This window comes from Phoxinus phoxinus (assembly GCF_949152265.1).
Source record: "Phoxinus phoxinus genome assembly, chromosome: 8".
Classification (NCBI taxonomy): domain Eukaryota; kingdom Metazoa; phylum Chordata; class Actinopteri; order Cypriniformes; family Leuciscidae; genus Phoxinus; species Phoxinus phoxinus.
Window position 1 is genome coordinate 29782546 of NC_136883.1, and position 25793 is coordinate 29808338.

The 25793-nt window shown below is 37.7% G+C and overlaps 1 protein-coding gene across 2 annotated transcripts; it reads left to right on the forward strand.

The window, feature by feature from the left end:
* Window positions 1-875: 875 nt before the first annotated feature.
* st3gal2 (ST3 beta-galactoside alpha-2,3-sialyltransferase 2) lies at window positions 876-25769 on the forward strand. 2 transcript variants are annotated; one of them, XM_079620070.1, is made up of 8 exons: window positions 876-1249; window positions 10085-10228; window positions 14106-16032; window positions 17776-17969; window positions 20446-20625; window positions 21159-21204; window positions 21358-21477; window positions 21996-25769. In XM_079620070.1, exons 3-8 carry the CDS (start codon window positions 15547-15549, stop codon window positions 22167-22169), a joined length of 1200 nt encoding a protein of 399 aa, XP_079476196.1. In that variant the 5' UTR covers window positions 876-1249; window positions 10085-10228; window positions 14106-15546; the 3' UTR covers window positions 22170-25769. The 2 variants fall into 2 exon arrangements, with proteins under 2 accessions (XP_079476196.1, XP_079476197.1); XM_079620071.1 differs by having other exon boundaries at window positions 912-1249; window positions 10085-10218.
* The last annotated feature ends 24 nt before the right edge of the window (window positions 25770-25793 follow it).

The following is a 25793-nucleotide window of genomic DNA, read 5'->3' on the forward strand; positions in this document are numbered from 1 at the left end:
TTAGAGCCTGTGCAATATATTGGTGCCACTCCCTATTCGTGCAAATTCACGAAGCTATTACCATAATTCATTCACAATGTACCTGAGGTTGCCAAAAGACTCCTGCCACAAACCCCGTCTTTACAGAGGCAGCGGTTTATAGACCTGATCACATTTTTATCTAATTTTGTCTGTCATTTATGACCAAATAAAATTCGTTTAAAAAAGTGTGTGAAGTTAACACTTTTCAGTTGTGCAGTCTCCGTGTAGCGCAAAAAAGGCATGAACCATCTCCACAAGGCGGCAGCAGTGCATCTACTGGGACTTGTCTGGAATGCACATTGAGAATTAATTCCATAATGCCACGTTTTAAAACTATACACGAGGAAAAATAACAGCCTGAATGCTACGCACTTCTAATACAGCATATTAACATCATAAAAAGTAATATAGCCTATCTGTCTGTTGGTTATGCAAAAAAGTTTTTTTTTTTTTTCAGGACAGTGATATAAAAACTGATTTAACAACAGATATAAATATACGAGAAATATAGAATATGTATCTAGGACTATATATTTCTATACAGAGAGAGAATATATAATTTATACGTTGTGGACAGATTGAATGTATTTTCTCTGAGCATCCTCAATCACAGCACTTGGCGGTCTGCTGTGAATTCCATCTGTTCCAAATGCATTGTGGGAAATGTAGTACAAAAAGGCGCAGGACTCGCACGCAACACCTGCCACCAACTTACACCACTTTTCAGGTGCTGTGTAGACAAATACACAAGAAATAATGTATTTGGTAAATCCCTTGAGTAACTGCACGAGCAAAGTAAAGGTTCGCAGTTTAGTGATACATCGTTTAAAGAACTACATATCCCTGTAGACTGTGAAAGGCGATTGGAGAATGTGGGGTAAGGGTGTCTTGTTGAGGGGGGGCAACACACGGACTACACGCAACGTTGTGAGAATTACATTGTTGCACATTATCCAAGGGCTTAGAGACGCTAAAATAACGCACAGCAGGACATTTTGTGCACATCTGCATCAGCATATTATGTGGACTGCAACAACTACCGACAAAGAATTCATGTGAATAATCAGATGGAAGCTGAATGCTCTTCATTTAGTGCAACATCTACAACAGTCTGCAGAAATTTACATTCTAGAGAGGAGGAGAAGTGGGTGTCTTTATATCCAAAAGCTGCCCCAGTTTTAAGAATACATCATGATGAAAGGTTATGGATCTTAAGAGGCATTGCAAGGTAAGGAAAGCATGAGCATCATAACATTTGTGTCCATTGTGTGAGATAACCTGTTGTGGTCAATGCTTATGTGGTTTTCAGTCCATTAATGTCTCATCCCTCCTATTTTATTTTTAAAGCATGATAGTCCCAGATTGTGTAGCTAGAGTGGTCCATGGCCCGCATCATGCATAGAGGCACTCAAGAGGGACCGTGGCTTGCCCCTTTGTGTCCGAACCCATCTCATTTATGTGAGGGTCTCATTCCACTCTAAACCCACCCTTACCGATCTGCCAGCGTTGCTTAGATACAGGAAAGAAAGAAGGGTATAAAGGATTTTCTTGGGGTTGATGTGACAGGGTGACCTAATCAAGTCTTTGTCTCGTGATTATGCAGTTTGTTCAAAGTAGACACAACTGAACTCCATAAATGTGAATGTAAACTCAATCAAGTGAAATAAGGAGTAGGCCTACGTTGTCCAGAAAGTCAACAAAAATGTATTAAAGATCTCCATATTCTTTTATCATGGAAACTTATGGTAAAAGTGCAAGATTTCCTTCCATTTTTTTAGACAAGTAGAATCATATGGCTGTATCAGAGTTTCAACATCACTTGTGCATTAATAAACTAAGATTTTAGTTGACCAGCATTTTCCATGCCCTTATACCCAAAGAACTGGGAATTTAACAATTATCACAGATATATATATATATATATATATATATATATATATATATATATATATATATATATATATATATATGTGTGTGTGTGTGTGTTATTTTATATATATATAGAGAGAGAGATTTTGAAGAAAATTTATGTTTTTTTTAGATTTGTTTATTGTTATGTAAAAAGTCTGTTCAGACCATACCGAGTTGCATAACATATGACCTAAATTACCAAGTTATACTCAAGTATTGGTTTTAACTGATTAAGGTTAGTTTTTACTAGTATTTTGAATATGTCATGTAGATAGATAAGAATTTTGGCTAATCATTGCGTTTCAGATGAGTGGCCATTAAGCCCATTTTATGGTGCTTTAACTTCTATATCACATAATATCTCAATATCTAAACACAGGCTTTGCTGCAACACCTTTAATTAATATCTGATTCTATCATGACATTCAATTTGCCCTTTGCTAATTGGTCCCTTTTCAGTGACAGAATTTGAGGACAGTTGCTGTTTGGGTTAATTGCGTGACTGGTGATAGCGCTCTCTTTTAGCCTAGAGTTTATTTGAAAAAATATCACGCATACTGAAAAATGGTGTTGAAAAACATTTTTCACTCAAGATATTGCTAGTCAGTTTAGCAAATAATTACAAAGAAACAACACATTTAATTAATGTGACATTTTGAAGTAGAAAAACTCAAATGGAATTGTCTTGTAAAACATACTCTGATAATATTAAAAATAATAATAATACACCTAAGAACATTTATTTGGTTACACTTTATGATATACACTTATGTCTCATTTGTTAACGGTTCATGCATTAGTTCATTAACATGAACTATATTTTCTTACAGCATTTATTAACCTTTGTTAATGTTAGTTAATAAACAACTTTTGACCTCAAAAATTTATTAGTAAATGTTGACATTAATAATGTTGTAGAAGTATTGGTCGTTGTTATTTCATTTGAACTAATGTAGTTAACTATTGTTATCAAATGAAACCTTGTGGTAAAATGTTACCAATATTTTTGTTGTTTTTTACAGTGTCATGGACACATGCACTCAAAAATAAATCTGTTTTGCAGCTCACCATGCTTATGCAGTCCAGAAAGCAAATGGCCCGGCTGAGTTTAGCATGACGAGTTGTAGACATCCAGTGTAATGTTTCCCAAGGCTTAATGGAGGATCATCAATTTCTTATTAAATCTTCTGCGACGGTATGCACAGTGACTCAGTGCTGAAACCATATAATGAATAAATCATAGCATTGAATATTTTAATCACCTGTGTAATGGTTATGTTCTGTATAGTTCTGTTTTATTGTCATTGTGTTTTGGTTTGCCTGTCTGCCAGCCTGTTCTTTATTAGTATAGTGAGTCGTCACGAGTTACACCCCTGTTTCTTGTTCTGTTGATTATACTCCCTTGGATATATAAGGCTTCAGTTCATTCAGTTTTTTGTTTGGTGTTTTTAATGTTTAAGTTTGGTAAGACTTGTTATTTCTCGCTTTCCTGAGTGATCGTTTAGTTTATTAAAGATTGTTCCATTGAGTGTACGTTTACACAACAGCGATGTACTAAAAACTGAAAAGTTTTCCTTTTTTTCGTGTGCAGATGACATTGTTGACAAAATGATCCCCGTTCACATGGATCTGTGAAAATGATAGAAAAGCGTGTTATGCTGCCAGGCCAGTAGTTGGCGAAGTCACAAAGTCAAAGACGACATGCCTGTACACGTAATACACATGAATATGATGTCACCGTTTTCACAAATTCACATTTTGTAGTTTAAACAGACGATAACGGTATCGTTTTCAAAAACGTGCATTTTGAAAACCTGTTTTTAAAAGTTTGCGTTTTCAGGCCCTCAAAACGCATAAAAAGTTTTCTGGTTTTAGTTGAAAACGGTGTTGTGAGTTTCCTGTGCCGTGTGTGTTGTAAAGCCACATCGATGCTGTGACAATGTGTTTCTTAAACATGCATTGTCCTTGAGTTGGAATTACAGTCTAAACTATTCAAATGTACAAAAAAAAAAAAAAAGTTTCTCCCTTACATTTTTAAGTTCAATCAACTTAGATGTGTAAGTCATTTCAACTTAAATTACATTAAAATGGCTTTAAAAAAACAGTTGAATCTTGTATAACTTATTAAAAAGTTAACTTGCTTAACTTAATTGCTTGACTTATTTTGATGGGTTAAAATTATGTAAAAACATATGTTGTCATGACTTACTGACATCGTTTTTTACAGTGTGGTGTACAAGAGTGGATAAAAAAATGACTTTTTATGTTGTGATAGACTGGAAACTTGTCTTGTTTGAGCAACTGTTCCATATGACAGATGTTCATCATCTTCTGTAACTAGGCTAACATAGTACCTGGGGAATTTTAGGAGCCAGCAAAAGTCCTGCTGACTTAGCCTTAACTAGGTTAACACTGTACAGAGCGAGGACACTGACAACGAGTCACATATGAGAGCTTTTAAATAGGTTACTCAGGAAAAAAATTCTATCATGGGCTCAAATTGGTTAATTCAAAGAGCTGTGACAACAGCTGAAATCCAGCTATTTCAACTATAGCTCAACTCAACATTTACATTTATGTTTGCTTCTTCATTTGGAGACTACGAGGATTGTACAGAAAATAACAAATAGGGCACCTGCTGCTGAAGACAAGAGTTGTCTGTATATCTGTATATTTGTGTGTGTTCGTACATGAGTTCTCTGGGTTTCTCTTTCCCTGGGAGACCTGCTCCCAAACCCAAACAGATGGAATAGTTTTCTGTCAGAAGCTCATCATGTCAGATCACTGAAAATGTAATGGTTTTTACACACAGCAACAGTCCAAAATATACGGACGCTTGTTTCTGCCACAGTATATAAAAGATAATTGCGACTTTTTATCTAGCAGTTTTGACTCTCACAATTGCGTTTATATTTCACAATTCTGACTTTATTTCTCACAATTCCAAGTTCATCTCTTGCAGTTCCCATTTTATAATTCACAATTCGAAATTATAACTCCCAATTGTGACTTTTTTTTCTCTCTTGTGAGACATAAACTCGATTTGCATGTTATAAAGTCTGAATTGTGAGATATAAACTCGCAATTGCAAGAAAAAAATAATTGTACGATAAAAGCTTTTTTTTTTTCGTGGCATAAACAAGATCCCAGTTCAGTTCAGCCTAGACATGAAGGTGACATGACATTCTCACCTTTCTCTATTTAAAAACATTAGATTGATTAGATTATTGCAGTGTGACACTGAACAAGCACACACAACTGCTTACCTCATTTACTAATTGTAAATTAATCCAAATGACGCATTAACAAAATAGATCTTGGATTTATTTTAATTTTGGAGCTCGCCATGTATATCAGTTTGTAAAGCAAATAGCCAGGCTGAGTTGAGTTTAAATATGAGTTGTTGACATCTAATTGACAGATTAAGGGAAAGAATAATTGGCACACAACCTTATAATCGCTCATTGCAGCATTTTTTTATGACTTAAGAATATGTGAGCAACATTCAGTGAGGTGGTCAGATATGGGTTAACTGTGCCAGCAATTAGGGCTTCTGCTGTGGTGCTCCGGAGCCAGCGTTGCCCCTGGTTTTCCTCTCGATCGATGGGCTCTGCGACAGGCCTTGGCATCTGGCCCCAGTCTAGGTGGCCTGAGAGGATCTGTACTGGATGAGTGAGGGAGAGAGAGACATTTCTGAACACAGGAGAAGAAACACTTGGTCATGCAGGGAAAGGGATTAAAAACATTGTTAAATTAAAAGAATGAGTGAGAGAATGGAAATGTATGACTTAGAAAGGGGCACGGGCTGAAAGAGCATCTTTTTCTGTACTTGCCAAATAGAAAGAGATACTGTAGATAGATCAGTAGATATAGGTACAGCCGCAGATGCATGGATAATTCATGAATATGCCACAGGGGAACAGTGAGGAGATGTGAAAGAGCAATGGAGACAAGGTCAGTGAGGTGCGGGTAGGTCAGGTTGACCACATTGTATCTATTTGTCTGCTTTTTTTAGGGGTGATTTCAAAGTGCATCATTTGAAAATACAAGGTTTTAGGGCTGCATGATATATCGCAAATGTGCATATCGTACCTGCTTGCACTAACTGCATGATTTTAACACTCCAAAAGATTACAAGTTTTAGGGAGGCACAGACAAAAGAGAGTAGACTGGACACGACTGTACACAAGTGTGACATGCTAAGCGAAGTACTTGCAAATCTCGGACAGTGTACAATCCCGAATTCAGTTCTCTTCCTCAGCTTATAAATTGTCAAAATGCCCGTCTTGGTGAGTATTCACATAAACACAGTCAGTTATGTCTTAAATGGAGGAAACCGTTAAGAACAAAGTGCCTTGTAACAATATATTGGATCTGTGCAGCTCCTAAAATGACAGCACCCTAATAAACCTGATACAAAATACAAAGAGAAAATCACTCACTGCTCTTGACTGAATAACATTTGTAGCTCTATTAAGAATCAGTATTTAATTCACTAAGCAGTGATTTATTTTTGACATAAATGTTTGATTATTCAATTTATGTTGTTAAATTAATAAATGTAAACAAACCTACCTGTTACTCTAAACCCTGTTACACACCGATGTTAAAATTACAGTTATTTGATTATTATATATATAATTTTTGTAATTGATAGGTCACTCACCTGTGCTTATGCCTTAAATCAAAGTCAATGTTCCTGAATAGGAGCTTACATAGACACACATACTGCCTTTTAGAGCCTGAAGCAATGGATAGGGTGCTGAGTCAGACACTTGGGCAGCCTCCCATGGCACACAAAAACATATTTTATGGTGAGGCAGTTTATGCAAGAATAAGACATGACTGTATCGTCCATTGCTGCTGTGACAAACAGATCTGTCCTGTTCACTTGTTTTGAACTTCTATGGTCTGTTTGCTGCTTCTTTGAGATGCTTTATGCTCTGATTTAGATGGTAAGATGGAGAACTTCAGTATTCTTCCCATGCCTTTGAGATCTGTGAGCAATGTGTCTGTGGTTTATCATGGTTGATCATAATAGACCAGCTTCTGCGGGCTGGACGTGGAGGGTCTGACTGGTGTTGTCATCCCCTGTGGATAGATGTAGAAAGGCATGATGAAGGGTCAACAGTAGCTCCAGGAGAATGTGACTCAAGAGGGCATGTTAACTCATTGCTCTTGGGCACAAACACGATTCATGAGTACGGATTGTTTAGCTGTATGCTGATAACTGATCCAGTGCCTCCTCAGGTATAATGCCCAATTTAGTATGGATATGAAATATATACTCAAGAGTTAAAAGAAAGAAATGATGTTTTTTAGATGAGAACTTTAAGCTTTTTATCTGTGCCCGAGATAATTGTGACATTAAGTTAATCAGGCAGAAACTTGTTCATGAGTCAAAATAACACCTAAGGTTATATCTAGTTCTACTTTCATGTTTGGTGCACAAGGCTAAATTCATTTTTTCCCTTGAGAGAGTATAAAATAAGACGAAACTGAAAAAGAAATGAAAATGAGAGCCAGTATATTCTGAGAGGCAGAATGGGAAATAAACATGACTGAAGCTGAAGGCTTTAAAATAAATTTGAGAGTTGAATTTGATTAGAGATGTAGGCATTTTTTACTTGTTTTTCCATCATTTAGTTGGTTTAAATGAACACTCCACTTTTTTTGGAAATAAGCTCATTTTCCAACTTCCCTAGTGTTAAACACTCAAAGAATCCATTCAGCTGATATGGTGAATATCTTCATATCACTTTTAGCATAGCTTAGCATAGATCATTGAATCTGATTAGACCGTTAGCATCTCTCTCAAAAAAATGACCAAAGAGTTTTGATATTTTTCCTATTTAAAACTTGACTCTTTTGTAGTTACATAGTGTACTAAGACCGACAGAAAATAAAAAGTTGTGCTTTTCTAGGCCACTGTGACTAGGAACTATACTCTCATTCCTGCGTAATCAAGGAATTGTGCTGCCGTAACATGGGTGCTGCAGGAGCAATGATATTACGCAGCGCCTTAAAATAGTCCCCAGCTATAGGTAACTTCCAACGTGACAGGTGTTCTGACGGAACACCATACCCATCAGAATGGGATACCTTCGGTTAATGCGCATGCGCAGCAGTGAAATTTGTGGAATTGCGCATGCTTTAAATTTAAACCATAATTTCAGCATACCTACAATTTACAAGCGGTTGGTGTATTATATCGCATAATATATACACATTACCTAATTGAAGGGTATGCTGTTTTGATAGCCCCTGGTTTAATAAAAATACAGTTTGTACAGGGGTATCAAAACAGCATACCCCTTTATAAACTGTATTTTTATTAAACCAGGGGCTATCAAAACAGCATACCCCTTTATAAACTGTGTTTTTATTAAACTAGGGGCTATCAAAACAGCAAACCCTTCACAAACACTGGTATGCTGTTTTGACAAAGTAGGCTAAATTGACAGACCCCGCTATAAAACTCAACTTCCGGTATGCTATTCTGACAAAGTATGCTACATCGACAGAACACCGGCACTAAGTTTGTAATATCATCGCGCCTGCTGGTACGGCAGCACAGTTCCTTGATTATTACGCAGGAATGAGAGTATAGTTCCTAGTCATATTGGCCTAGAAAATCGCAACTTTTCATTTTCTGTCGGTCTTAGTACACAATGTAACTACAGAAGAGACAAGTTTTAAATAGGAAAAATTTCGAAACTCTTTGGTCATTTTTTGAGAGAGATGTTAACGGTCTAATCAGATTCAATGATCTATGCTAAGCTAAGCTAAAAGTGCTACCGCCAGACCCGGAGATCGGCTTAATAGGCTCTATGCACGATCGCTTCCGCGTTTTGTCTCAGCCCATCCAGTTACATCCGGTGCTGCGTCAGAAGCCATTTTTGCATTAGGTGGAGATAACGGCAAATTACACTCGCTGTTTACAAGAACTTCCAGCGGTTAATGTGAATGATGTTAACAATATTGTGAGGCAGTTAGCTGTCACACCTAAGAGTATGAGAAGGGCTTTAAATTATATATTTCGAGCTACATCGACAACTTTGAGGGTGAGTATTCTCTCATATCATGCGGAATCCGACTAGCGAATCAGTGTCTAAAATTATTGTCTTCGTTTCTGAGAAAATGAATTTTATTAAAGTTTTGCCACTAGTACACTTCGCTATAGAACGCCCTATGCGGAAGTAAAGACGCTGGCTGAGATTATACCGGAAATACGTCAGCAGCGTTCGTGCATAGAGCCTTTGGATTCGAAAACGGTAAAACTCAAGTGTTTATCAATAGGGGAGTTGGAAAATTTGCCTTTTTTTTCAAAAAAAGTGGAGTGTTCCTTTAAGGGCTTGATGTGAAAGTTTATAGTTTTTTGTGATTAGTGTGACTGTGATACAAACTAGGACTAGCCTATAAAAATAAAAAAAAGTTTAATTTTACAACACATCTTCGAATTAAGTTCAGTATGTGATTGTGAACTCTGTCATGACCTATCATGACCTCAGTTTGGGATTATTTATCTGAAGAATGTCTTTTGTGAAATGTACACTGGTACTAACCATTGCCCCATTTATTAGGACACATTCCCAAGAATTAAATGCTATTCCTCTCACAGTTATAGAGTTTCAAAATGTCGACTGAACAAAGAATCATTGAACAAAGGCTTCTGAAAAAAAACGCATTCCACTGACACCAGATCACCTTGGAAGAAAATGTTGATTGAAATTGCTAAATCATATAAATTTAGTCTACATTTTTAAATGGAAAAAAAAAGACACGATAATCATACTTTTCTCCCAAGAGAGGTCTAACAAGCAATAATGTATCCAGCTTTAAAAGGGTTTAATCCATTAAACATGAAATTAGATTAAGCCTTAGGGCCAAGCCGTTGAAAATTACTAGTTTATGATTAGATTAATCCTCAGCCGAGAGAGAGTGCACGTTTTGTCAGTATGTTAACCCTGGAGTCACTGGACAGGCATTGTTTTTCCTCCCTGCTTCCATCCGATCTGATTTTAGCGCAAAATTGGGGCATTGACTGTTGAATATTTGAGAACAACCTGTCCAGCATGTGAGTCGGAGAGAATTCAAGCCCACCCAGTATGTGAATGTCTGCTCTTCTCTTTCAATTACATTTCCATTGCAGCCAGCTGTGAGGTTTCGTTGCCAAGGCAACTCAGACACCCACTCTACAGTGCTCGGCTCACCCTTGCTGATCAGGCACATTGGTCAAGACCCACTAAAAGCGACTGAACAACAAAAGAGAGAGGGAAAGAAAGGGTAAGCTAAGGTCAGTGGATGTTTTGTGTGTAATACCTGTGTGTGTCAGAGTTTGAAGGAGGAAGAAATGGAAAAATGGATATTCGTGTTCTCTGCCTGAATGGATCCTTGAGAACGTATTACAAGCATGTGTCATATGTATATGTGTAGAGTCAAGAATGAGTGTTAATATGTTGAGCACAACTGTGAAAGCAATATCTGTAGCAGTTCATGTTTAGATGTGCTGACCAACAGAGAAAATAATGGTACCATATCTCAACTGCCTGTTTGTTTTGAGTCTAGCAAGCAATGTGTGCTGATGGCTTTATAAATGAGAAGACTGTCATTTTGTGATATTGGATGGGGGTAGAGGATGTGATGCTTGGTGAGAAAATGAAGCATGAATTGAATAGACTGGGAGCATAATTCTGCTTTAAGAGGATTTTGCCTTTCATTTGAGATTTGATATTCTATATGGTGTACTGATTTCCATACTTTTTTTTTTTTTAGGCAGCGCATCACACTTATTTGCTGGTCATAAAACTGTCATGCCGTTTTTACATTGGTTCTGAAACGGCATGTTCATTTAAACAAATTACAATCAATGCAATTGAAATTAATATAGAAAAATTAAATTATAAATGAACTACTAGCCAATTATTATTTCAATTAAAATTTCAGTAACCACACGTTTAAAAGTTACAGTTTGTTAAAGCTACAATATGTTGCTGTTGTTTTTTTGTAATTTTAAATATGTCACTAACCTTTTACAATAACAAAGGCGTCGATTGATGACGCACAAGTGAAATAACTTGTCGTCATGCCGAAGGATCAAATAATGTTTATGGATGAGTGAATACATTGATGTTTTTAACATGACTGTGGTATGAAGCAGGGCGCGATTGCTAATGAGAGACAGATATCAGCGAGTCCCGCGGATATAAAGGAATAAGGATATTTCATTCTACCAAACTACACGCAAATGCTGAATTAATACTCAAACAGGTCAGTTTATTTGACAAATTAAACTTGTGAAGTTACGCAGCGCTGTTTCACTTGGTCTACACACTATCACACTAACAGAATAACATCGATCATATTCTAAAATTTCATTATGTTGAGCTAAGTTATATAACATTGATTGGTTTTATGTACATTTGCTTACCTGTCTAATAAAGTACATACAATGTATTGTCAAGTCGAAGTTAGTCGCGGACATGGAGCTCTCGGCATCTCGAAAACGCCACGCTGATATTGATCCTTGTTTTAGTTCTCCTTTTGTCCCAAAGTCTGCTTGCCATGGTCCATAATGTTTAAACGCTAGACGTAATACAGTTGGCCACGTCTGTTGCCATGGTTACTATGGTAGTATGAGCGGACACCAGGGATATTACATCATTGACAGGCGACAAGTGAACAGGGACTAGCCATTATTTAAAATTGTAATTTCTCTGAAATTAAAAATCTTTGGGAACTTTTGGGATATTGTAAGTACACAACTGCAGGAAATATATCACACTGTGATTTTTGGGTATTTTATTACAAAAATCTTACATATTGTAGCTTTAATATTCGACTTAAAATAATTTGGTCAGTAGCTAATGTTCGGGGCAGTTGGTTGCGGTTCAAGTTACCTCAGAACATAAGGCCTACTGACCAAATTATTTTAAGTCGAATATTAATTGCACACTACACTCATCCACTTAACGTTAGGCTACTGACGACAAATGATTGCGTTGTTGGCTACATAAACTAAACGAGTTCGAAATCAAAAAGGTAAATGGAACAAAAAGTTTGGGAGCCCCACATAAAAGTCGAAACTTGGGCGAGTTCCTGCCTTTCAAAACGTCAAACCTGATCGCGCTCCCGTTGCACCAGCAGCAGAAAAAAACACACGATTAAACCTGAATTGCTGTAGCAGCATTAAAGGTAGGGTAGGTAGGATTTATATAAAAACTTTTTACCAAATTTGATTAAACTTTCTATATATATCAATGCATAATTAAAATGTAAGTACTCTGATAAAAAGAGTATAAAAATCGAGTGACTCTAGACCGTTTAATCTTCATTAAACACAGCTCATTATTTCCATTCGGGACGAATCACAGGATTGGCTTGCGCGACTGTCACTCTCCGTCGCCATGACTACCGCCGCTATTACTGGCTCTGCCCACGTGCGCGCACTCGCGCACCCGTTTTTAGGTGGGAGTGAATGGAATTAATGAGCTGTGTTTATTGAAGATTAAATACACTAGAGCCACTCGTTTTTTTATACTCTCTATTTCAGAGTACTTGCATTTTAATTATGCATTGGTATATAAAGACAGTTTAAACAAATTTGTAGCTCGAAATGATTGTGCATGCAGCCTCGTTATGTTTTTCTCTTCATAATGTGACCGTCTAAAAAGTAGTAGCGCGTTTAAGGTTGAGAACGTCTCAATCAAAGAAGTAGGCATTCACCTGCCGGAGAAAATGAAATCTGAAATTCATTTTTCTAATTGGAGTGAAAGGGAGTGCATTATGTGATCTCTAGCGGCTCACCCACGCATGCAATCACAAGCACGTGATTTAATCTGCAGCCTCAGTGAAAGCAGCACGAGCCACCTGTTTGTTTGATATGCTATCTCAATTCTTCTAAATCCACGATTGAACTGTTGGCATCAAACAGATGTGTGCAAATATATTATTCTGTATTGCTTGTATTGTCAAAACTGTTCTTTCAAACATGCATTTAAATTAATGTTAAAACATGCACAAATTGGTTGGTGTTATTTTGTGAGAGCAATGAAGTCCATGCCCATGTCTGTGCTCCACATATTCAGCTCTGGTAATTTAGCTCAGCAGATTCTCTACAGAGAATATTCAACATAAATCAGTGGTCACAAGAGAGCCCCAAAGATAGAAACACTTCAACTGTGGTGCCTTCACAAAATTTGTGTGAGGGACAGATATCAGTGAATATGAAAATGAAAAGTCAGTGAACAAGAGGAAGGATTGGAAAAATAAAATATGAGTTGGAGGCAGAAATCATAAGGATATCTGAGCAGCAACTTTTGGTGCTTTAGGACAGGTAATGCTTCTTATTACAATGCTTCTCGTTTTTCTCATAGTGGGAGCATACATCTGAGACCACTTGTGAAAATACATTTATTTTGTATTCTTTTCTAATTTGATACACTATTTTTATTTGCTAATTATTTTATCAGGGTTCAATTTGACTGACGTTGGATTGAAAAATTAATTGGGAATGGCAGAATTTTTTATTATTTGGTTTGTTTCCATTTTGCTTTGACAGCAGCTATTGGTCTAATCTTGTTATTTAATTACATTTGTTTTGTTTTTGTTTTATACAAAGGAGTTCATATTGACAGAAATTATTGGTGACCTTAGGAATAGTGCAGAAAATCTTCATATTAATTTTGCCATAACGTTTTCATTAGTTTTACGGTTTTCTAAATCCTTTCAGTGTGTCTCAGACTTTCGAACCCCCTTTACATTTGTATAAATATTTGTGGTATGTTGAAAAACCATAACATTCATTATATGTTTTTCAAAACACTGCTTTATTTTCTGTGTGCATTTCAGTCATATTGTTGTAATTTGTATTAAATGCAGAAAAATGTCTCTGGAGCAAAACACATTTTGGCATGTATATGTATATATATATATATATATATATATATATATATATATATATATATATATATATATATTTAACATTTTGCTTGCCAATAATCTGCTATTTTTTTGGCAGTTTTCTGAAAGTTTGAATATGAAAATCTGTTTTAGAATTTGTGCAACCAAAAAAAAAATCTACACAGCTTAAGATAATAACATTATGAATTGCATCCCTGTCTTGATGTGCACTATATAATTCTGCACTTGTCCGTCTGTCTGTTGCCCTGTAGTTTGGAAGGTCACCCTAAATCAAGAGTAGCAGCTGAAGACAACAGCAGCTGGACTCCACTATGATTCTGATGCACTGCACCCTCTCCGACTGACGGGTTTTCTCGGCAGCAAACTGGCAAAGAGAAAGAGAGCTCACACAGGTGGGCCAGCAACATTCCAGAGATTATAGATTTGGAGATTACAGTACAACAGCAGGTCAGGGCACATTGCCTTGTTGAAATCCGAGTTCTCCACCTCACCAATTCAGTTAAGAGCTGTCATCGTGAAATTGGCAGGCGAGTCCTGCGACGCAACACACGTTCGCATGCACTCGACTGATCACATACTCCTCTAGCTGCTAGACAAATGCAGTGTTAGAAGAAAATCTGATGGAGTGATGCCATTTTTCTGTTTGCCTTTTTCTATAATCCAGCTTCTTGGCCCTCCAAATCCCTTTTTGCTCTTGAGCCATTAGATTCTTTTAATCGTCTTTGTTGCCATCTTTTTTACTCCATTTTTTTATTTGGTTCGTTTTTATCATCCACTGACCTGGAGAGAGTCAAAGTGCTCAATTTATCAAACTATGATGTAGAATGTCCTAAAGTGCTCAGTTAGACTGGAATGTTCGAACCTCACTGCTGTTTTCCAGACAGTTGCGAATTGAAGCTAGGAAGTGAAAGTGAAGTTCCTCAAAGTTGAATCTGGAAGCTGTTTTCGTTGAAGACATCATAAAGAACAAGGATCAAGACAAATGCGGCGGCGTGTCTCTGCACTTAAAATAATTTGCAGGATACGCGACTACAGCGAAATGAATGAGACGGAAAGAGTTGAGAGTGTTGTATAATATAAAGCTATTCAAGATGTCTGCAAAAGAACTTCATTACAAGTCTGTGAGAAAACTCCACCCTTTTCCTCCTCTGGCTGTGAAGTTCAGCGCGGTGGCTCGGTAGACAGAGCGTACGGACGCGGTCAAACCAAATTACAGTGACAAACTTGGACTCATAGAGGACTGTAATGGAACAGACACGGATGACAGCCTATCTTGTCTGGCACTGAGATGTGTAAACCGCAGAGAGGGCTATTCTTCCAACTGTCACTGCAAGGAGAATAGAGCAGATCACACACACGCCTACAAGCAGACTGATTTTTTTAGAGGCGAAAGACTGGTGTTTGTTTGAACCGTGGCAGTTCAGAAGCGTGAAAGAGAGAGCTGGAGGAGATCCCATAGTGTAGGGGGAAGAGATCGAATATAAAGAGCGGTAAAAGGCTCCACGGCAGCGGTGACACGTTGAAAGAGAAGACTGACAGACGCCAGATCAGCAGTGGTAGTTCACAGGCGGACAGTTTTGTGAGATTCACACACTTTTGGGTTTAAAGCTTGTGTCGCTCAGTACGCCAAGTAGTACTGAGTCCAGGTTGGACACGGTGGCAGGGGCCGGTTTATGGCAGTGGGGCGGGCGCATGCCGTCTGTGCCTCCGCAGCGAGAGGGACGCTTGGGCTTGGGCTGGGGTTGGGGATGGGCCACATGGGCACGAACTCCGAGGACGGGTGAGCTGAGGCCCTGGGTGCCCGTTGGAGCTGTGGCGGCAGGAGAACGCGGGGGCATGCGATGCTCCCTGCGCGTCTGCGTGGTCTTGGGATCCCTGGCCCTCCTGTTCCTCACCTCGCTCTTCTTCTCCTTCTCCCTGAGAGGAGGAGCCGGCCTGCCTTACTTTGAACCCCCGGGATGGGAAGAGTCGCGCAGGGTTAAGCTAGTTCCCAGCTATGCCGGTTCCCACCGAGTGATCCCGGCTGAGAGCGCTCAGCAGAAGACATGTGCCTGCTCTCGGTGCGTGGGCGACCCAGGCGTTTCCGACTGGTTCGACGAGAACTACGACCCGGACGTCTCGCCTGTGTGGATTCGGGACAACATCCAGCTGCCTTCAGACGTGTACTACTGGTGGGTGGTAAGTGATCTTACAGTTACTCAGTTGCAGCTTTTATATTAGGAATCCATTCCCTTGACGTGGTTAGACTTTGTTGTGGTTCCATTTCGTGAAATGCTTTTGACCTCATGCATTAACTAAATGGTAAAAACCAAATGAAATGACTGCAAAACAGTCTGCAAAACTCCCACTGTCCTCAATTAAAAGAGACCTATTTTATTGTGCTTCTTTCCTTTTAATGAGAGATGTTAGCGGTCTGCAGCATCGTGTTTAAACGTCACGAAGCCAAGAGATCATGAGTAATGGCTGAAAAAAGTGTGTCAGCTGAAATTTTTTATTCTGTAATACTTGCGCTGAGTAAATTAAAAGCAGGGAGGGTGGAGGACTGCATTAAGCAAAAGAAGCAGAAAGATTTGGGGATGAGGGTTGGGAAAATGCTTGCACTTATGGAAACTACAGAATGTTGCACTTCAAAAACATGCTGTCAATGCTGTTTGCTTACTAATTGGTGATAAAAAAAACTGCTAAAGTCCCCCTGTGGTGAAAATCAAGCTTTTATTATTGTTTATTTGTCAATGTGTTTTTTTATAAAAAAAATTATATGCTTTAAGACAAACAATGTGCAAATTCAGAAGTCAGCACCATTAATGAGTATTTTCTCTTTTAAACTGCAAAACGCGGTTTGAAATCGCTGATCACAAACTACACAATCACAGCAACATGTGACTGTTCAACTAGTGGATCTCTGAGCTAGTGTGAGTGAGTGGAGGCGGGGCTAATTTGCATATTTATAGAACCGCATGTACTAAATTTGGCAAGGGTCGAGAGTTACATTCAAACTATTTTAAGGCTTGAATAATTCAAGGAAAAAACATTTAAATATGTAATTTTGGTGATCAAAGATGAGTTTTAAGGGATATATATTATATATAATTATATACAGGGTGACTTTAATTGGTTTGGCAATATTGGAATTTTGGGACTTTATTGAACTTTAGAAAATGTCTAATCAGAAAAAGTATAATGAGCATAATTACTCAAATGTAATTTGTTTAGCCATGAAGCTTTTGTTGGACTAATGACATTTGTCAAAGGTTTTGAATTGCAATTAATTCAATTCCTCTTCCTGTTATTCCAATTCAAATTGCAGTTCAGCATCCTGTGGGGTGTCAGGAACTCAAATTTAGATTTTTGCCTAAATCTGCTATACATTTAAAGATGCACATATACTGTATCTTAAACGAATATATACACTACTGGTCAACATTTTGGGGGTTGGTAAGATTTTGTAAAATGTTTTTGAAAAAAGTCTTTACTGCTCACCAAGGATGGATTTATTTGATCAAAAATACAGTTAAAAATGTTTTGTTGGTGACCGAGTCTCATATTAAACACAATGGCTTCCATCATGTAGATGGGAGTACTCAGATAACATCTGCTAAGAATTATTAGCTAAAATAGAGATAAACTGGGGACAGTGAGGAGGAGAAGGAATAGAAAGAAAACGGAGAATGAAGGGATGTCAGTAAAATACAAAAGAAAAGATTTTAGGTCTGGTCTTGAACGTGTTTTTATTTATTTATTATTCCTCACCACTGAGGGCTTTATTGGCACAGTGGCTAATTGGCTGCCTGGATGTTTATCTTAGCATGCATGTGTGCACAGGCAGGTGTGCAGATGGTTTGAAGTTAAAAGATAACTGCCCAACCTTATGTCAGTTTCTTTCTTCCTCCCTCCCTTCTCTTCCCTCGGGGCCCTGTACAGATGTTGCAGCCTCAATTCAAACCCCACAACATCCAGCAAGTTCTACAGAGGCTGTTCCAGGTCATTCCAGGCCGTTCCCCATACGGTTCGTGGGACCCTGCCCGCTGTCTGCGCTGTGCCGTGGTGGGGAATTCAGGAAACCTCCGCGGGGCAGGTTACGGTCCAATGATTGATGACCACGACTTCATCATGAGGTGAGTTTTGAAATGCCACTGGGAAAAGAAGTAGGGAAAGAATACAGTCTTTCGAAATGGAATCTAAATACATATTCAAGATTATGATTGGGTTTTGAAACAAAATATAAAAAGGTAAGTATTTAGTATGCAATAATAGTCCTGTTTTCTGGGACACTGATCACAGACAGATATGGTGGATTGACATTTGCAATTTCAGGTTTCAGTCGAATGAACATGGGAAAGGGCAGATTGTGCGTATTGCTGCTTAAAGAAAAGAGTAAAAAAATGGCCTTCGGGAGACAGAACAGTGTGTGTTTAGTAGATCAGAGAGACGGAGAGGCTGAAAGAGACGGAGGTATAAATTGAGGTGCTATTTCAGTGAAGTCTTAAATTAATCCCGTCCTCCTCCGAATCCATCTATTTCTTGTGCCCTACAGCAGCTGTCTCCTCGTCTCTTTATTTGTTTAACTGCTGTCTGCTCTCATTTTGACACTGTTTTAAGAGATGGTATGAGTTTTCTTCCTGAGTCGAATGTGTTTGTTGCTGTTTATTGGCTCATATAAGTTCGCATTGTCTAATTAAACGGTACTTTCCTTGAAATCAGTTAGCATCCTTGTAGCATCCATGTATCACACGTTTTCTGTATATACTTCTATATTACGTACTGGTGTGGATTTTCTGTATGATTATTTGTGACTTTCTTTTATAATTATGTAAAATTATTATTAAAGATTATTTTACTTTGAGGGCAGGTGTGAAAACCAATGCTATGTAAAAAATTAAATAAAAAAATTCACCAACTGTATTACTACTAAACGCCACAACCGAGCTGTGGAATAATAAACCTTCCTTGTGGTTTCATAAAAAAAAATCTTCATTTTAAATGAGTATTGTGGTTTCCAGTTTAAGCCATGTTTTTTTTGGCCTGTGTATATTAAAGATTGATGATATAAGAAGAAAAGCACTTGAGATTTGATTGGTAAATCATCTGCCTGGCTTTGAGACAAGCTTTGAGTCTTAAGAAGATAAGTACATTTGTTGTTTTGCATTAAAATCTCCAGGACTATTACATCTAAAGCTTTTTCAATTTCTGCTGCCTGAATACAAGCTTGGGATTCTATATGTTACAAAATCCTGGTGACGTAAGGTAGTTCTCTGAATTTGAGTGAATACATGTAGGATACAGATACTGAGAAATGGTAGCAGGTTTTTTTTTTTTTCTAATCGGAGCATTTTGTTGAAAGGACATGAGCTGTGAAATATAAAGCTCTGAAATCCATCGGCGCAATAGACATGTCTCCTAAACACACACCGTTCTCCAACATCTTGCTAGTCTCTTGCAGTCTCTCTCTCTTAAAGGAATAGCTCGCCCAAAAATGAAAATTGTGTAATTTATTCATCCTCATTCTCAAGTCTTAAAATGTCTTAAAATCAATTTGATCAAATTTAAGGCCATAAAAAGTCTTAAATATCCTAATGGTATAGCAATGTCTTAATTATCACAAGGTCTTAAATTTGGGGATGAACTGTGATATGGCCTGATGTGATTATTAAACTTCAAAGGTGACGATTTAATTAAATAAATGTGTGAACGCTGTACAGTCTAAGTCAAAATGTGGTGCTATTGCATGTTCTTCAGGTTTGCAGTTTTAGAGCAGTTCTAAATCAATGAATATCACTCATTTATGATAATAATGATCTACCGTTACTGCTTATGATCTACTGTTGATGAATTATGAAAATGTTTACATGTATTATGACAATGTTTGCATGTATTATGACAATGTTTACATGTATTATGACAATGTTCGCAATGAAAAGCCTAGACATTTCAAAAGAAAAGAATCTTGTTGGTTTTGTATTTTTTAGTCTTGCTTCATGCAAAAAATACTTTCTCTGTTATTATTATTTGTGTATTTTAGTGACACATTAAACTGGATCTGGCATTTAACATTTCAACATTAAATTCAGTATATCAATTTTACTAGTATCTGCAAAAAAAAATTACATTTAAAATTCATTATAGTATCAGCAAAATCCGATATTGATTGATTTCTAATTCATATGTATATTGCAGTACTTATGTACAGTATCGAATAAAACATGTCTTGAGTATTTTAAACTTGCTCTTTTTAAGGTTGAATATGTGCTGCAGCCTGTTTCATTAAAATAAGCTGAGATACATATTTATGCAGGTCTTAAAAAGTCTCACATGTATTTGATTTGAACAACTCTGCAGATACCCTGTCATGTTTTTCTTCTTCTGTGGAACACAAAAGGAGAATTTTGAATAATCTCCTGATTACTCTTTTCTATGCAATCACAATGAGTGTCTGCTTTTTTTGCCGCTCGCTGTCAACCTGAATGCTCGTTCTGTTTGGCATTTTATTATTTTCCCCATGATAGAGTAAAATGAACAAAGTAATATGGCTTGTTTCAATGAAAGTGAGAGAGGGTTTTCACGGTCTAATTCAATTGGTTCTGTGTGTTCCAGGATGAACCTGGCCCCCACTGTAGGGTACGAAGAGGATGCCGGCAGCCGTACCACACACCACTTCATGTACCCAGAGAGTGCCAAAAACCTGGCGGCCAACGTGAGCTTTGTGCTGGTGCCCTTCAAGACCCTCGACTTGTTGTGGATCACAAGTGCTCTCTCCACTGGCCAGATCCGCTTGTGAGCACAATAACACCGACACAAAGATTAAGAAAAAAGCTAGATAGCTGCAGAATTGATATAAATCTTCTTCTTTTTTTATTATATATTTAATTGAATATGCAAATATTCAATGCAAATATGCAAATGAATATGCAAATATTTAATTAGTATATTTATTCTCTTTTCAGTTCAGTTTACAGACGCAATATGGATTTAATTCAAATTTGGTTGTCAATTCCTGAATTTTGAGTAAAATGAGTTGTAGAATGCCGTAGCTGCAGCATGGCCAATGAGACATTGATTATATTCTGTCTATGAACACACTGCAGTGTTCTGTACCCATAAATTCATCATTCAAAGCACACACACACACACACTGCCACACATCATAGCACTTTATCAACAAAATTGTCTACTTGACTAAAAAACACTAGAAAGTTAGCAGCAGTTCAACTCACAGGTTTTGATGAAAAAGATGAAGAGATGTCAGAAGTGGGAAGACTTAAAACTTTATCTTTCCAAATCGCCCTCTCTTTCTCTCTCTCTCTTAGTACTTACGCTCCAGTGAAGCAGTTTCTGCGTGTGGATAAAGACAAGGTAATATATTCCCATCCTGTCTCTCAAAGATTTATATTCTCTGAATTAAGACTGTCTTTAGACCCTGAACAATAGAACACTATCAATCTCACATTGAGTCTTTATCTGTTTTCTCTGTGCTGCTATAAATCTGCATATGTATCAAACCTGTAGGTTCAGATCTTCAACCCAGCTTTCTTTAAATACATCCACGACCGCTGGACACATCATCATGGGCGCTATCCTTCCACTGGCATGCTCGTCCTGTTCTTTGCTCTACATGTATGTGATGAGGTAAGACCTTAGGGGGGCACGATGCACGCACACACACACACACACACACACACACACACACACACACACACACACACACACACACACACACACACACACACACACACACACACACACACACTCACCGGTCACACGTGTGTGTGTACACTACGATTCAAAAGTTTGAAATAATGTTTTTGAAAGAAGTCCCTTATGCTAACAAAAATACCCTAATATTGTGAAATATTATTACAACTTTTTTTTTACTAAGTTTTCAATTTTAATTTATTTTAATTTGTAATTTAGCTTCCAAGCTAAATAAAAGTTGTTGTTTTTTCACAAAAGAAAAAACAGTAATATGAACAGTAATATGAACTACGTAAGATTATATTATAAATCATATAAATGTTTAATTTTGTTTTTGAGAAAGACATTTTAAGTATTTTATGTGAAATTTATCTGTAATTTTTCAAATTTTAGGTTTTATTTACATTTCCAAGCAGTGACTGTGAATTCATTTCTGCCTCTTGACTCCATAGGTGAATGTATTTGGTTTTGGGGCGGACAGTCGGGGAAACTGGCACCACTATTGGGAGCAGAACCGCTATTCTGGAGAGTTTCGTAAAACAGGTGTCCATGATGCAGACTACGAGGCCCAGATCATCGACAAGCTGGCCAAGGCTGGCAAGATCTCAGTGTTTCCTGGAAAGTGAATCTGGGCACCAGGTGCAAAGAACTGGACCAACTGATGGACTACCATAAACAAAACCACCCATTATCCACTTGACGCACTTAGTGTGCTTGTTAAACGTGATCAAGAAGTAGTTTCATGATCTTATTACCATTGTGTGCTGTCCTGAGAGGTCAGGAGTCTGGACAGTGTCCCCCATAATGTGGTGGTTTTGAGAGGAGACGCTAGTAAATGTGCTTTTCCTTGCAAGTCTACCTCAACTGGGACAAGGAACTTGACTTGGAAAGGAACAATAATATCTCACCACTAAACAGCATGTTAGGTATATGTGCTGGGAATGGAATTAACTCATATTTATGACTTTTGATGAATAGTGATGATACAAGAACTCTTTCCCGCCTATCTCTTATGTGTGCCGAGGCCAGATAGATGAGTGAGACCTACAATCACCATAGTGTATCCTAGTACTCTAGTAGTTCTCTGTGATTCATTGAAGGGACAGTTCAAAAAAAGAAAATTCAGTCATCATTTACTCTCCCTCGTGCCGTTCCAAACCTGTATGATATACATTCTTCTGCAAAACACAAAAGAAGATATTTTTTTGAAGAATGTTTTTGAAAAAACTGTTGTCAATGGGGTCCAAAGTAGTTTTGCACCATTGAATTTGAAGAAAGAAACAACATCCTCTTTTGTATTTTATAGAAGAAAAAGTTGGGCAGGTTTGGAATGACGTGAGGGTGAGTAAATTACAGAATTTAAATTTTAGGTGAACTATCCCTTTAACTAAAAGCTTGGACTTAATGGCAGGTCGTTTCACTACTCCTCACGTCACCGGCCATAAACCAAGCTTTACTCTGTCTTATAAGATATTTTATGTTTAGTTGTTCGTGTTTGAAATGATCCTGCTAACAGTTTGCTATCACTGTGTGCTTGCATCAGTCTGAACAACTTTGCTTTTTGGTTCCTTTTTTAGTTTTTGCTAATTACATCCGAGTACTGATCGTTCCTCTGGTCTGAGGAGGATGGACAGATACTCAAAACCACTGACGCAGTCCAATATGAACACATATGAGCAATATATTCAAAATATGTGGTGTACATTTAGAAATCAACGCTAATACAGCTGTGGTGATTGTTCTAGAGATGCACTGTGAACAGTAGTAGCGCTTCGTTGTTGATCTACAGCACATACTCTCTTAAATCTAACCTACTGAAATAGTGTTAAATGATGGAAAGAAACTGCAAAAAGCGTCAGATTGAGACATATAAGCTTTCATTTATGAAGCCTGAATTTAAAACTGGCTGACAGATCTTGGTAAAATTGATGGATCTCATTGATAAATGTTTCCTTGAAAGCATGTAGACACTCCTTTGCTGCTCTTCAGTAATTTACCATCAAAAATAGGTGATTTGTTTATTTGTATAGTTTTTCTTGTGTAATTTATTACATTATACATTTTTAAGACAAGGATAACAAGAAAGATCCTTGTGATGTGAACGCCAAGTTTTCTACGGAGGCCCTAAAGGACATGTTGAATGGGGGGGGAAATGAGATGGGAGGATAATTATTTCAATGCTTTTGTGATCTCTCGCAAATTTTGTGTGTTCGCCCGATACATTTAGCATTAGCTTGAAAATGTTTGCTTTCCTCCAAACTTTGGGTTAGCTTGTCAAATGTTTGCGTTCCCAGAGAAATTATGCGTAAGTTTGCACAATGTTTGCGTTCTCCTGAGAAACTTTGCATTCAAAACTCTTGTTGTCTTTGTGAGCAAACCCAAAGGGATGCAGAGGTTTTGCGAGCGAATGCAAAAAGTTTTGCGAGAGAGATTTTGCAAGTGAATGCATGGTTTCGGGGGAACGTAAAACATTCCAGAGAGAACGCAAAAGCACTGAAATATGATCTATTTTACTTCCCCTCTCTCATCACCATTTCCCTTTGGGGGTCTGTAGCTTTCTGTTTTGGCCTAGTCCAAGGTTTGACTTTCAGGTGCAGTAGTTCTTTTTCAAAATGTAGACATATCAGCTATTTCAGTGTGCAAATGCACATATGTTACATGCTTGGGTGCCTTGTCCTCGCTTCTGGACACATCCTCTCTCCAGAGCACCGCTAACCTCATTACAAGACGCATAAACACATGTTATTGTTCCTTTAGTCTTCTTACAGAGCATTTATTGACACACATTCGCGCGTGCACAAATCTGGGCTCTAAAATAGGGCACGGATCGTCTACCCACCAGCTGTCCTCCACCCACACATGATTCACGGCTTCTCCTGTGCGCCACCATCTCATCCTCTTGTCTGTTCTACTTTAAACTAAGCTGAGCGCCGTGCCTTCGGGATCAGGGTGGGAAAAGCTCTCTCACCTGAAAACTTTCTCCCCTCTTCATTTTTTAAGAGCTATACCTACCTGCATTTGCTTTCACGTCGGAAAAGTCTCCTGAACCTTTAGAAAATGTGGCACACAAGTGCTTTTATACATTGTCCATAAAGTGTAATCGTCTTTTGACGGTTATGTACAGGGGAATATTAAATGTACAGTGCTGGAGTGGCTTTATTAAATTTGACCTATTCTGAGGGATTATTATAAGGCATTTTATGGTGAAATTCTAATATCATGGACACGTAGGACGGCTGCCATCTTATAGGTAGAATATTGAGACGTGCAGTTGGTCACCAAAGACTTTTAACCATACTTATCCTGATTTTTATTTTATTTTTTAAATGTATTGTTCAGAAAATTTAGATTAAGAAAAATGCTGGCTCGTGAAGTTGTTGTATTGCTCTTAACAGTATTCAGTAATCCTATGGTACTAGTGGGCTATGAGGGATGTTTCTCTTCTTGTTTTTGTGCCACATCGTAGCCTGCCGAATGATATTCAGGCAAACAATTTATGAAAGAGTATATTATCTCCACCTTCTCTGTTCTCTCCATTTGAAATGTTCTGTCTGTGGCCAAATTGCATGACGAGATCAATTCGAAATTGGCTTGTTCTCTTTATGCTCTTGCCAATGTTCTCAGCACTAAATTATTGGTCTTTGTGGATCCTTATTGTCACATTGAGAGAGCTTTTTAGGACTTCATATCATATTTGGCTGAATTGTTTACAGGATTAAAGGATGCAAAGTTGTCAGGCTGTAAAAATGTTATGAACATTACACAGCCTGTAAAGACGTAGCCTAAGTTTTCCACAATCAAACACATGATTGCGCCTCCAGGATAGATGTTGAGTGAGGGAGGCAGTTTCATTTTGTTTTCTTGACATTTTTGAAAGGCTTAATGGTAGATTTCCAACTTCGATTTGAAGAAATTATTAAAATAGCAAAAACAACTTGAGATGAAGTTAAAAATGAGGCTACAGGTATTTATGTCCATTTGAGTAGAACAAACTCCACTCTCCATATATTGTTGAATCCGGCTCATCATTTGAAGGAACCCTTCAACAGACTGTACATATCCTCACTGTGCCATTGTGTTTGCTTTCATTAACTTCTCATTAGTGTTTATATAGTGTCTATTGGTCAGTGCTTTTTCTTTCCTTTCACAACCGCAGTCTTTGTGTAGTTATGGACTGTTTTTAATCTTTATGCTTCTGTAAGAAATAAACACATTTAAAAATGGTTTATCTTTATGTGCTTGGAGATTTA